Raw genomic sequence first — 14007 nt, 5'->3', positions numbered from 1 at the left:
CGTGACAGACTACAAAGTACCTACCAGCAAGGAAGGAAACGAAAAAGAGCCTAAACATGCGGATTCAACATCTCGTATACATCAATAAGAATTCGCTAAACTAAACCGCATACAATTTTAAAAAAACTATCCCTCAAACAAACTAGATTTTAACTGTACATGAGAAAATCAAAATGTTAAAACACTCCCGCTATCGAAAATAGCGTACTAAACAACGTACTCTTGTAACTCATTTTTGCCAATTTATTTGTAAAAAGGTAGCTTTTAATCTCACTTTGGCCGGCTGGCTGGCAGCAAATGCGGTCCCGTAGAAGAACGCTTGCAGAAAAACGAGGAGTGTACATGTACCTACTGGGGCCGTGTAATGAACAACTTTAGGGAAGGGGTCGGCGACATCTGGGCGCCATCTACGAGCGTGTTATACATACGTGGTGATTTTCTTTTTTTTGACCACCTTTTGTAAAGCGCACGTCGGCTTTGGGGCGCTCCAATCGCGGTTTCTCTTTCTCGCGTCGCCAATAGAAGCTCGACCTGTGAGAGGTGAGTAATTACTTATTCAATGGTACTATTTTGTGGAGGGTTTTTAGCGAAATCCACCAAAATGCGAATTGCGGATGAACGGGACGTCGGAAGTGGGTACCCACAAAGACAATGTGGTAGCCCTCGACAAGATCATATGGATGGTCGAGTCAAAACTGGCTAATAGAATACTGATCTGCCACACAAAAATGCGCAGAAGTCTCTTCGATCTCACACGAGTATAATTTTTTCACAAACTTCTTTGCTTTACTATGCTCCTACGAATTTTTTGGATGCTTGTCAGTCTGCTTCGATTTCCTTGTTTTTTTGTTCTTTTTTAGCTTCTTCTGTTTTTCATCACCTCGAGAATTTTGTTCGTTTCTTTTGGTTGCTTCGGTTTTTTATTACTTATGACTTTTCGAGCTTTTACATTAGCTCGGCTTTGTTGACGTTTTTAATACTTTTGGTTTCTTTTATTTGTTCGACTACCTCAGCACCGTTTCATTATGTTCACCTCCATTTCGTAACAGTACGACCTCTAGATTCCTTCGGTCTTTTGCTTTTAGAAGGTTTTCACTTGTCTTCCTTTGTTTTCTAACTTTGTTACCTTCCTCGGCATTCCTCGCCTCTTCTTCGGCCAGTCCGAACTTTTTTGGCGTTTTCTTCCCTTGGTTTTCTTCTGTTTCTACGATAACTACAGCCGTTCATATTGTAAATCTATTTTGTTTCCTTTAGTTGGTGCATCAGCGCTGCTGGGAATATTTTTCTCAATAAATCTCCAGTTTCTTCAGCTTCATTAATTTTCAGGGTCGGATTCATGACGTCTCAAATTTCTACCTCGGTTGTTAAACTTTCCAAACTCTTATTTCATATGGTAGGTCTCAGGTTTTCTCGGCTTGCTTGACGTCCTCATGTATTAACGCACGTCATGATTTTGAACTTTCTGTCCGTCCGTCTGTGTACATGAGATAAACTCGCGAACGGTTTCGAATTTTCCAATTTTGTTTAGAGCAATAGGTAAACAATGGTGAAGGGACAAACTGACTAAATTTTCGTCAATACTCGTCCATTGGACCTTCTGTCCGTCCGTCTGTGTACATGATAACTCGCGAACGGTTTTGAATTTTCCAATCCTGTTTTCCGTAATAGGTAGATAATGGTCAAGGGGTTAACTGATTAGATTTTACTCATGTGCACTTTCTGTCCGTCCGTCTGTGTTTGTGAATTGTGGCTCGTTATCTGGATTGGTTTGAAACAGTTTAATTTTTGTCACTTTATTCAGTAACACAGGGTACAAACTACTCATATAATTGTATCTATCTCAGACACCTTCCATTAACACTTCCCCTAGCTATCTAAATGGACGTGTGTTAAAATTCTTGATTTTTTATTAAAAGTACTCATTACAATCGGTGGTTCGTTTTGAAAGAAAAGTCTTGTATGTATTATTATAGAGCTTTTATTTTTAGCAGACTTGAAAAATAGCACAATGCCAACATTTTGATGAAAGCTGTTGTATCGTAAATGAATCTACTTTCGAAAATTTAATTTTTCATGTCTTAATGAATCGTTTTGGTCGTATGGTTCGATTCAAAAGCCACAATAGTTAGAAAAGCATTAGTGTAGGACTGAAACAAACAACACTTTCTACAGCTTCACAACGGAACCCAGTATTGATCCAACCGAGACTTTACCTTCCAACTCGCTTTCATCGTGGATAATTGTGATGCAGTACCTACCTTTAAACCAATAAACTTTACACGGGCATTCTGTTTATTATTTGTGTTGACTTGGTCCGCGATTTTTTACGGAACTGTCTGGAATTCCCTTATTTGAAAAAAAAAGGGTCAACGAAGAATCAAATAAATTGAATTACAGCAAGATTCGATTTGGTATAAAATGTAAGGAATACAAAAAAAAAGAATTCGATGTGACAATTTAAGTGATTACTGTTCTTTGGTAACTGTCGGATGTAATTTTACCCACCATAAACAAAATCGCATTTTAAATTCAGGTACGCTTAAAATTACCGCAGAGATCGTCGTCATTCACAAATTTTGTAAGACAAACCTTCTAATTTTAGCCTGATAGCGTCAAACTTTCCTCGTATAACCATAATGAAATTCTATACGTTTTCTTATTTCATGTTTTATTTATAAACTTTCTCAAAGTAGGTCTTTGTAGTAAGGGGCTGGCTTAATTTGATTTTGTATCGCCCTTTTATAATTATGCAAAGCACATTTTCATTCTCCTTCTACAACTTCTCTTGCCGGTGGACTATGAATTTTGTAATGATACTTACCTGTGACAAAAGTAACCGGTGTTTCTCATTCTCCGCTGGTTCTTATCCGACACTCCTCCACAGTGTCTTGACGCATTCTGGTCAGCGTCACTTTGTCGTTTTGTGAATGGATGAATTCATTCTGAAAACATGGCCCGCTTGACGCAGCCTCCCCCCCCCCTCCCCATCGCGTCAAAATTGAATTTTTTTAGAGTTGTGAAAAGGTCATCGATAGTTCTAAATCCTGATAAGTCTTTAAAATAGTTCCGCTAAAAATCATTGCAGAAGATCAAATGTTGATGGAATTAACCGCCGTTTCCCAAAACCCTCCCATGTGTGTCCTGTGTAGTCCAGACTCCAGTGTCGGTAGGAGATTCCCTATTGTTGCGCCGTCCTGTGGTTGAATCTCAAATAGCGTATGTAGTTTCTGAGCTCCGACGGGCCCGATTTTTTGTTAACCGTAGGGTTCTGGCATGGACATCCTTTACGATTAATGTGAACAAATGACTTCTTGGAGGAATGATAAAAGGGTGTTTCTCTTCTGTCGACGCGCAGGCTGCATTCGTTAATCTACCCCCTGCTCTTAATAGTTCCGTTGCATCGAGGAAAGGATTGAGTGTCTTGAGGTTATTTAACTCTTCTCCATCTTGCAACAGGTTGATCTTCATTGGACTTCTTTCTTCAGGTTAGATAAGACCTCTTCATGGCTTTTGCGAAATCGAACTGCTCCGTGGTCAGCTACTCCATCGCAATACGCCCATACTTGCTATTTTGGGCACTTTAACTCACTTCAAAATTGTCGCACTTCACTGGGACCGGAATTCTTGTGGTAACGCGGCACCAAAACAATATTAAAAATCCGCATTGATTGTTGTGAGAATTTTGGCTGTTCTGGAGGGTCCCTCAATCAATCTGAACCTTTTCCGTAATCGAAAATTGTGGTAAACTTTACAATAGATAATTAAAACGTTAAGAGGATTTTTAATAGGTAGTTCAAATGCCAAGGAGAACCATTCAAAAATGTTTATACAAATTTTGAGTTCTGATTAGAGTTTTGTTTTAATTATGTTGGATTACAGATGGCTCTCGGTCTTTAATGGTATTCCAAGTTGAAAGAAGTGTTTGTCATTGAAAATATCGTAAAGCATGAACGAAGTAAAAAAAGTCAATTCAGAAATTTCTGAAATTATTCATGTGCGATGTAAAGATAATATTCATAATCCATTGTTTTTCTTCCGTTTTTACTCGTTGAGTTGTAAAAGATTGGATGCGTCATATGTGAATGCCGTTCTACAGTTTCTCACTCAACAGGTATTTCTTTACATTTTGCCCGTGAGAAGATTTAGTCACCCACGTACTTATTGGTTTAGTCATCTTGGAACAAAGCGTTTATAATTAAATTCCGCCCCAATTAAGAAACGCGAACAGGTTTGACTCTAAAAAAGATTAGTATTACTCATTAACATGTAGTATTACAATTAGCCCCGTGTGTATTTAATGGCGTTGACCTTTTCAGATAAAAATCTTATGTAAATAAAGCCGGGAAACGAATTAAAAGCGCAAAAACAATATAATCGTCGATGAGTAACAATACAGTTACTAAACTTTGCATGAATCTCCATTCCATGTGAAACGAAGGCATAGTAAAATGAAAATCTGAGTTGGTTCAAGGACGCTGTAAACTAGAGCTTCTGATGGTTTGTTGAACTTCTGCGTCCATATATTACACATGGTAGTTAGTCATTGTAATTAACCTGTTAATGTGGTGGGTCTGAGAGATACGCTCGCTACATTTGTGTTTTAATCAACGTTATTTACTGTACCAACTTTTGTTTATCTACCGAAAATCTTGCAAGGCGATTTATGCACGAGTGTTACTTAATTGGGATTCCTTGTAATTAACAATTATAAACTTACATACTCGTATTACACACGACGTCGTTACGTGATAATTTATAACCGAATGCGAATATGTTTAGAAATTTAACTACCCCAGACCAGTCAATTTCATTACAATCTTAAACGTAAAGGCTTTAAATGGGATCCCTGAGGGACACCCAACACCGACCCACATCTTGTTTAGCCTTTCATTTGTTTTATCACTTCATTGACACACTAAAAAAAGAAACATATCAAACACATGACATTTCAGTACGACAGCTACTCGTAGTTTACCTGCCCTGTAATTATCATTAATTTCTTGCGGCTATAACAAACGAATATTAGATTCCACCTGATAAAGTAATTAAATTAAAGAAAAAGAAATGATGAGAACATCAGACAGAAGCTAATAACTAAAAAAGAACATGTAGTTTCTATTATGAGCCCATTTTGTTCAACAAAACCTATTGTTTAAACTCTAATTGTGAACTTCACGTTATTAACTAAAAGGGGAAGTGATTCCGTATTACACGCCGCGTAAAGCGTTATTTAATTAATCTTAATTTGCGTACCTGCCTGCTGTGTGTTTAATGATATTGTGAACACCATAAGTAATTAGTGTTCTCTTTGTTTCAGCAAACGGTAGGCGATGTAAACGATGAAGTAGAAGTAGATATAGATGAACTTCTAGATATGGACAACGATGAGGAAAGGCGGAGACATTTACAGGTACGAATTAGGTAGTAGAACACTTTTTGGGTTAATAAATTAAGTAAAAAATTGTTGCAATGTCCATAAAATTTAACTGAAGGTGTACATATTTAATTATTGTATCTAATTTATAGCCCCTAGTTGTTGCAAAACAATTACAATTTATTGGTTTTGTTTTTTTATTGTCTATAAAGTTGACGCTTTCTCGGTTTTTACGTAACAAAAGTTCGAATACTGGTTCCTTTATCGGATGACCGCATTCTTAATAACACTGTAACGTTATAACTTTAAAACAGACGTTAAACAAATCTCTTTATACTTTAACGAGCGACAAAAAGCGAGTTCGTGATTTTTGATTTTCTGTCCGTCCGTCCGTCTGTGTACATAGTAACTTGCAAACGATTTCGAATTTTCTCATTCTGTTTTTAGTAATGGTAGACTATGGTCAAAGGCCTAACTGACAAACTGAATTTTGGTCATTGGGACATTATGTCCGTCCCTCTGTGTACATGTTGATTGTAACTCCGTCCACTTGTGTACATGATAACTCGCGAACGGTTTCGAATTTTTCAATTCTGTTGGTAATTTGTATGAGAATAAATAGATCGAATTCCTGATGCCTTGACGTTTAATTAAAAGCGATATATTCCTACTCACTTATTCAACTGTTCGGTGAACAAATAAATGTTTAGTTCATTGTTTAAATGTACTTTAAAGTTTAGAGTATATTTAAACAATGAAAAATAGGCCCCTTGCTTGCACTTGCACATATCTCTGCTTAAGCTGGAGGAATCAATTCTCGATTTAAATTTGACTTAATTATATTCATTAAATAAATCATTACATTACAGGCAAAAAGAAATAACTACGTGGCTAACCGGAAATTTCTGATATCTCTTCTTAATAGCTAACTGATTCTGAATAACAAAAACAACAACAAAACTCTTGTGCATTTTTTTAAACCAAAATAGCTTTTCTTTTGACATCACCAATGGATATATTTCTTGCAGACGTCTCAATCGCCTTTGTGAGTACCCTCTTCCGACAATCCGTTCTTGAGATATAAGGGAATATACCCGATAACGATAAGATGTCGAGGAGGAGGGATATGGTTGGTAGATATTAATTCCTTTCGATGAGACCTTTCATTCGAGTATCATGAAGGATAAAAGTAGTTCCATTCCCTCCCCCCCTCCCTCCGCCACGTACTTTGATAAGAGGACAGAAAGAAGGGCAATATAGTTGGTAGAAAACGGTTCCTGCCGGCCCCGTCGCTCACTGATCTCGAAAAAAAGTCGCACGGGAAAGTTATAGTTTGTACAAACCATATTGACTTGGATGAGACCTTTCATTAGAATACCATGAAAAGTAGGACATGCGTCCCCCCCCCCTTTTTTCTAAAGTTTAACTTGGCACAACTAAAGACATTTAATGAGAAAATTGGATTTAGTGATACAGGGTGTTCACATGAAATGGTAAAATTTTCCGAATTTCAAAGTGCCATAACTATTTCTTTTCAAATGGAAACCATTTTTTTATTTCGCTATTCGTTATTCGATAGTCTTTTGTGTTTTCATTAATTTTATAAGGACCGTCTGTGTCTAAACCTCGCAGTTTTTTAGGTTATTTAATATTTTTCACAAAGGACCTTAATTAATTGAAACGTGAATTTTAAAAAAAGGTGAATCAGTTTTTTTTTAATTAATCTTATTTATTACGAAATAGGGAGTATGCTGGCAGTAAATAATTAATTTGCGACACTTGTTTTACTTTCGGTCATTCTTTTGTATTTTTATTGTTACAGCCTACTCCGGTGCATAACATGTACTTAATTAATGGGTGGGTTCTTTTTCTTTGTGAAATATAATGAATAACCAAAAAACTAGAGGTTTACGAGCCCTAACAACTAAATGTTGGGACAAGCATTTCATTTCGTTTAATGGCTAAGAAAAAATTATGTTTACACACCTATTCATCCGGTTTTTGGCAGTATATAAAAATGTATCTGTGTTACTGCCATAAATGCGAATAAATGAAATAGTTCCACAATTTGTTAGCATTTTGGACGATATTATTTCATTTCTGTACATAAACTTCTGACAACTAAATGTTGGGACGATGTTCCACACTTATAAGTAGTAGCTAGTTAATTTCACTAAGTGGGCTTTGGGACCAATGATAATATTTGTCATTTGTCAACTACATATTCCATAGCTTTATTTTGATAATAGTTTGTCATAAAAATGGTCCGCGGTGCAGCGACAAGTTCGCACCTACGTTCACTCATTGTAAAGCAGTATTGCCAAGGTAATACCGTTCGTGAGGTTGCCGAAGCTTTAAATATTGCAAAATCAACGGTCTTTAACGTGATAAAACACTATAGAGAAAACGGATATATTTGTGTTAAGGGTAAAAGTTCAGGTCGCCCTAAGCTAGTGTCAGCAAGAAATCAACGATCTCTTATAAAATTGTGCAAAAAAGGACGAAGAAATACGTTACGAGACATTACGGCACAGTGGAACGAAGAGTCAGGATTAAAACTCTCGCGAGAATGTTGCAGACAATGGATACACAAATCTGGACTAAAATTTTATAAGGTATGTCATAATAATTCAACAAACTTTTCTTTGAGAATATTGTTTTATCACACAAAGGCTAAGGAAAAACCACTTCTTACCACAAAACAGAAGACAGATATCAATGGGCGAAATCTAAGCTATCATGGACTGTAGACGACTGGTCAAAAATTATATTTAGCGATGAATCAAAATTCGATGTATGTGTGGGGGATTTTCGAAAACGGGTAATCAGATCCAAAAATGAAGCTTTTCACCCAGATTGCATTAAACGTACCGTGAAATTCCCAAAAGGGGTTATGATATGGGGATGTATGTCGGCGAAAGGTTTGGGATACTTTGAGGTTATCGACGGTACTGTAAACGCAGAGAAATACCAAAACATATTAAAGAATAGGCTTCTTCCGAGTATCGAGAAGCTGTATGGCGAGGAAGATTTTGTTTTCCAGCAAGACGGAGCCTCTTGTCATACAGCCAAATCAACTCAAAAATGGCTCTCTGAGAATGGGATCACAGTTTTGTCATGGCCTTCTAGTAGTCCAGACCTAAATACTATTGAAACCCTTTGGCATAAGATGAAGCAGCAGTTACGAAACAATCCTCAAAGAACAGTTCCAGATTTAAAGTTAAAACTGGCAGATATGTGGACTAAATTTACACCTGAGTTTTGTAAAACATTAGCAGCAACTATGCCTGCCAGAATAGCAGCGGTTGTAAAGGCGAAAGGAGATGTAACACCGTATTGAACTAAACATCCTTGGTTTTGTCCCAACATATAGTTGTCAACAATTGTTCATGACCTTTGTCATTTTTTTTATTATAACTACTTGTATATTGTATTACCTTTCTTGTTGCATGTAATACATAGTTCAATATTAAAACTTTCATTTTTTTGTTTAATAATTTTAATAAGCGTTGCCGCTCCAATTAAATATTTCTAAACGAAACATTAAATGGCTTGTCCCAACAATTAGTTGTTAGGGCTCGTAGTAGACACAGGACGGCCCTTATAAAAATTAATGAAAACAGAAAAGACTATCGAATAGCGAAATAAAATGGTGATAGTTCTATTTGAAAAGAAATAGTTATGGCAGTTTGAAATTCGGAAATTTTACTTAGGTATAGATGCGCAACTATCTACAGTTGAATTTGCACAAAAGAAAGTTTTTATATTTTTTACCAGGTATGAGCTAGGAAAGACCGACGCACTGTTGCAGCTTGCAGGACCCTGTATATTGTAATTAGACAGCTCGCGATTATGGGACTAGACCTTAAAGCAAAAACGGGAAACTATTGATTGATTTCCTAATTTCATTACCAATTATCACATCGGCCGTAATCACAATATCCTGATGGATTTATAATTAAGCTACTCCTGTGAGTCTAGGTTCCAGCGCCGTACTACCCAAATTAGGTTTCCCTTCGAAAACAATACGTTTTATGAAAATATGCTGGCGTGAAAATGACTCATTCACTGGACGCCAAATTCCGCCAAAAATTAAACGCACACCTACTTTTTGCTTTCCGTTTATTAGCGTAATGCATGGTGTCAAAAATAAGTATGTGAATCAACTCGTTGTCCTATATGCACACAATGAGTCAGTTTATGATCGATATCATATAAGAGAGGCGGGAAACAACAGGTGCGATTCCACTAGTGGAGTTTTCTTACCAAAATCACGATCTCGCACGCATGTGTTTTAAAAAGTCTGGTGAACCGAAATAAATCAGACAAAAATGTATAGAAAATAAATTTATAGATTTAATTTCCCATAATAAATCTTCTGCGATGCCTCCAATCAACACGTGCTTTTTATCTATTCATATTCGCGTTTTTCGCTGTTCGCACATTACCCTTAAACGGTGTAAACAAAACTTTATCGTAACCCGTTTACGTGCTAACAACATTTAAAGGTAGTGTAGATATCAACACTTATTGAAATGATTATTAGTTATTACTACGTGACTCGCAAATTGGAGTACTCGGTCCCAAAGGCGTCGTACTTCAATACTTCCTCGCCAGTAGAAAAAACTATTTTCATAATTTTTTGAATCGCTTTAATGAGCTGTCTACAGCGCCCTGTTTTGTTAATATGTTGACCAGTATGACAATGCATTTGTGTCTTATTTTTTGACCCACAAAATTGTTTTTTTGAGAGTACCTATGTATTCTTAACCAACGGAAAAGGAATGTTACAACGACTGCAATTGTCTGCAAAAACTATTTATTTTAGATATATGGATGCTATTGCAAACTGTCGTTATTATCCACCATAGAATTCAATGAGGAAAAAGGGCGTAAGCAGTTAAGTTTTCACATTTTCAAAACTCCGATACTCCGAAATGAATATGAGTTCCTGAATGAGCATCTTGTATACATTTTTTGAACAGGTATTACATATTAACATTCATGTTAAGTCTATGATATTAGGTGGTGAAGCAAATCCTGAAAGTCGTGGGTTTATCCCGTTTGATTTATTCATTTGTGAAAGAAGTATATTGTCTAAACATTAGAAAAAAAACTCATAAATTCAAAAACTGTTCTGTTTAGTAAAATTTAGCTCTACTTATCCTCCACTCGAAAATCTATACTAGGCTCATGAACGATCTTCATTTTTTAGGGGTGAAAACTACCCCTTTTCGCCAAAAACTATTATATACACTGTGTCCAAGGTATGGGTGGGCCATGGGGATCTCTGAAATCATAAAGTATACGAAGATGGTCAAATTAGGGAAAAAATACGCTATTAAAGAAAAACCCGAAAATAGGACAGAAAAACCCAAATTTTTGCTGATTTTGTGTTTTTTCTGTTATTTGAACAAACCCAAAAAATTTAAAAAAAAAACACTTTCTCATTGCCACTTTTTGAGCTCTACAACTTACAAGACACCGTTACAGTACAACATTTCGTTTCGGAGAAATCATCATCAACATTATTTGTTTATATGGCCCGTAAAAAAAGTACCTACGTACTGTATTGAGTACCATTTTTAATCACGAATTCAAGGATGTACGGCATACAAAAAATCAAAAGTTGGAAACTGTTCGTTTCTACAGGATCGCACAACGCCCTAATCGAGGATATTTATCGGGCAAATTTTCTGGAAAACGGCAAATATGCCCGCTAGGTATTCTCGCACAATTTTTTTATAAGATGTATACTTTTCGAGCTTTTCGCGAATAACCAATTAAAAACATTGATCTTTACTATGGACAAGTGAAACTTTTGAGCGCGAGTAACTCGAAAAGTATTGATTTTACAGCAAAATTACATAACAGTTTTTGCTTAGAATTAATCTTTCTATCTATTTTTTTTTGTGTCAAATTATAATAAAAATTTCCATTCCACAGGGTAAAAAGCGCCCTTTGGCATAATCATTTCATTTTGGAAAAATTGTAAGGCAAAAACCTTCATTTCCTAGAATATAAATTAAATACCTTTAGTTGTGAAATTCCGCACGTCTATGACAATTCTGGTGTATTCGCAATTTCAAGAGGACGAAGTTTGGGCTATTTTCACGTGTCCTCAATATCCCACTCGTTCTGGGACATCCTGTCATATCGAATTGATTTTAAGGGTTTCTGGCTAAATGTCCATCCCTTGTGTTCCCCAACAAAATGATACACTCAAGAGATTTAAGATTTGCTTTCTTTTATCAAAAATAGTGATTACAACAGTTTTTGTAATGTTCATGAAAGTCACACAATGGTAATATGGGGGGTCGACCTTTAAAATTTCAGTCTTAGTGCTTGGTTTACTAGCATGGTAGCCTGCACGGTTTGAAAAAATAATGAAAACATTTATTCAGTAATAAATATACCTAAAGCTGAGGTTGCAAATAAAATAAATTTTGTCCCTTCCTTATTTGTACATCTGTCGGTAATATGTATATGTATAAGGTCTCCATTAATTCTTTACTGGAAGGTTAACGATTGGACTTGTAACAGCTTCCTCTGTTTGAATTTATTGTCAGAAATCTATAAGTAAATAAAAATTTTATAGTTCTGACCAACCTTTCTTTTCGTACACACTTTTCCATTTAAAATTGTGAAATCGATACGCGTCTGTTACAATGCTGGAAATCTTTAATGATATTCCATTTGTTTGGAATAAACTTCACGGTAGGTACTTCAATTAAGCTCAAGCATAAGTCTTGTGCAAATTGCGGTTTGTTATACAAACGTGTTGTGTTACAGCAGGGGTGGATTTAGGGATGTAATTTAGTAAGGTTAGTCATTTTCTAAAGAGAAATGCGCGAAATATTTTCATCCTTTTATCAATTTTTGTAGAAAAACGAACGCGGATAACGCAAACATATTTGCCAAAAAGAAATAAATATTCATCGATTTCCCCCGCAGGAGAGATCCTAATCCATTTATGAAATATAAACAGAAACCCTTATGGATTTTGAATTTCTTACATAAGTTTATTTATATACCGTATCATATAGTACTCATCTTTGATATTTTGCTAAACCTACGTGATTTGGTTTATAGGTGTGTACATATAAGCACGTTGCGTGATGGAAAATAGTAGACATAAAATAAATGCAAACATTCCAACATGCGGTTGCGGTGTTTAAACTAAATATCAACGGGAAGGCAAAGAAATGTTCCCCAGAGAAAAAAATTGCAGTTCATTGTATTACTTACTACCCACTAACTAGGTTGAGACTCCGCAGGAGTGAAGTGGGTACTTTACTACTTAGTCTAATGCACTGAGAAAACGTATAAGATGTGGAAAAACTGACATAAAAAGTCAGTTACTTCCTGTTGGTTTTGAATCAGAAACTTATGCGAGCTGTAAACTAACATTACCGATTTTTGTTACAGACACTTCTTATTGGTGCGAAAAAATCTCAACATGATGTAAAAGTAAGTCTCTTTAGTGTTTAATAATAGTGTTTTAATACTTTTTTATCGTTTCAGAAGTTTATCAATGATTTATTAGATAAAGCAAAGACTCTATAAATTAAGTGAAGTGCCAAAAAGGTGAAGAGACACCACCGGCAACTGAGGTGCCCAAATGCACACACGTAGTGATTACCCATACATCGATGTTCGTCGTTTTTAAAAGTGTATTCCGCCCTTTTTGGACTAAGAACAATAGTAAATTTTTTTTCAAATGCGATAGATACAATACAATATGGAGTAGAAGAATTTGTTTGAAGTTGCTGTATAGGGATAAATGTAATTTTAACCAGTTATATTTATTATTTTAGTGCTGATAGTGTGGCCAGTTGCCTCAAGACGATTGTTAAACAAATTTTTGTATACTTTTTTATGTTTCTTTGTAAGATTTTCAATTGCTAGTGTTTTTTTATTAATGGCTAGTCTTTAAAAAATGATACAAATGTAGAATTACCATATCTGACTGCCTGTTTGAATTAGTAGGTAATTGTCAAATTGTTAATACAAATATTATTATCGTAGTGAGTGAATGACTGCAATGTAACACGCGAAGAATACAGATTCATGCTCAAAATGTGATTGGCGGTACGAAACATGTTGCTTTTTTGTGTTGTATGATGATTTAAGGCACTTGGATTGAAAGGAAATCAATTTTAGCTCTGTTGTGTAATGATCAATGTGATCTCAATCATCTCAATTTTGACATGAATACCTATTCTAGACTAGAACCTATTTGTAATTTAATAAATGTATGTTACTTTTAATGAGAAAATAAACTGTTCATATTTACAAAGGAAGAGCTTTTAAGATACTTTTCTGATCTGTGGGCCCCTTCATTGTAACCACATGCCCATGTTGTGTAAATTAATATTAATGCCTTTGAAATAGGAGGAAATTTCAGTCAATAGGAAAAAATTAATTAAATACGTAAGTATTACACATCCTGGAAATGGCATGACACCTTGCACTCAAAACTGAAGTTCGTGAGAGAAGAGAAAGGTTTGCACCATAGAAAAAATAGGTAGGTACAAATAATACTAGGACAACCATTTTCTTCTTGGAAATAAAATTTGAACGTGTATGGTTCTGCCCATATTCCACTTCTCTCTAAATTAGTACTGCCTCAT

At 35.6% G+C, this 14007-nt stretch overlaps 1 protein-coding gene across 4 annotated transcripts in view; it reads left to right on the top strand.

Annotated features, from left to right (window-relative positions):
• LOC116175585 (protein phosphatase 1 regulatory subunit 14C) overlaps positions 1-13673 on the top strand; it is a 100136-nt gene extending 86463 nt beyond the window's left edge. For all 4 annotated transcript variants that reach the window (XM_031493770.1, XM_031493771.1, XM_031493772.1 and 1 more), the window contains exons 3-5: positions 5318-5410; positions 12803-12844; positions 12899-13673. In XM_031493770.1, the coding sequence (XP_031349630.1) occupies positions 5318-5410; positions 12803-12844; positions 12899-12940 (177 nt within the window). In that variant the 3' untranslated portion in view covers positions 12941-13673. The remainder of the gene's footprint in view (positions 1-5317; positions 5411-12802; positions 12845-12898) is intronic.
• The last annotated feature ends 334 nt before the right edge of the window (positions 13674-14007 follow it).

This window comes from Photinus pyralis, unplaced genomic scaffold, assembly GCF_008802855.1.
Source record: "Photinus pyralis isolate 1611_PpyrPB1 unplaced genomic scaffold, Ppyr1.3 Ppyr1.4_LG7, whole genome shotgun sequence".
In the NCBI taxonomy this organism is placed as follows: Eukaryota; Metazoa; Arthropoda; class Insecta; order Coleoptera; family Lampyridae; genus Photinus; species Photinus pyralis.
This window is presented reverse-complemented; position numbering and strand designations above follow the sequence as displayed.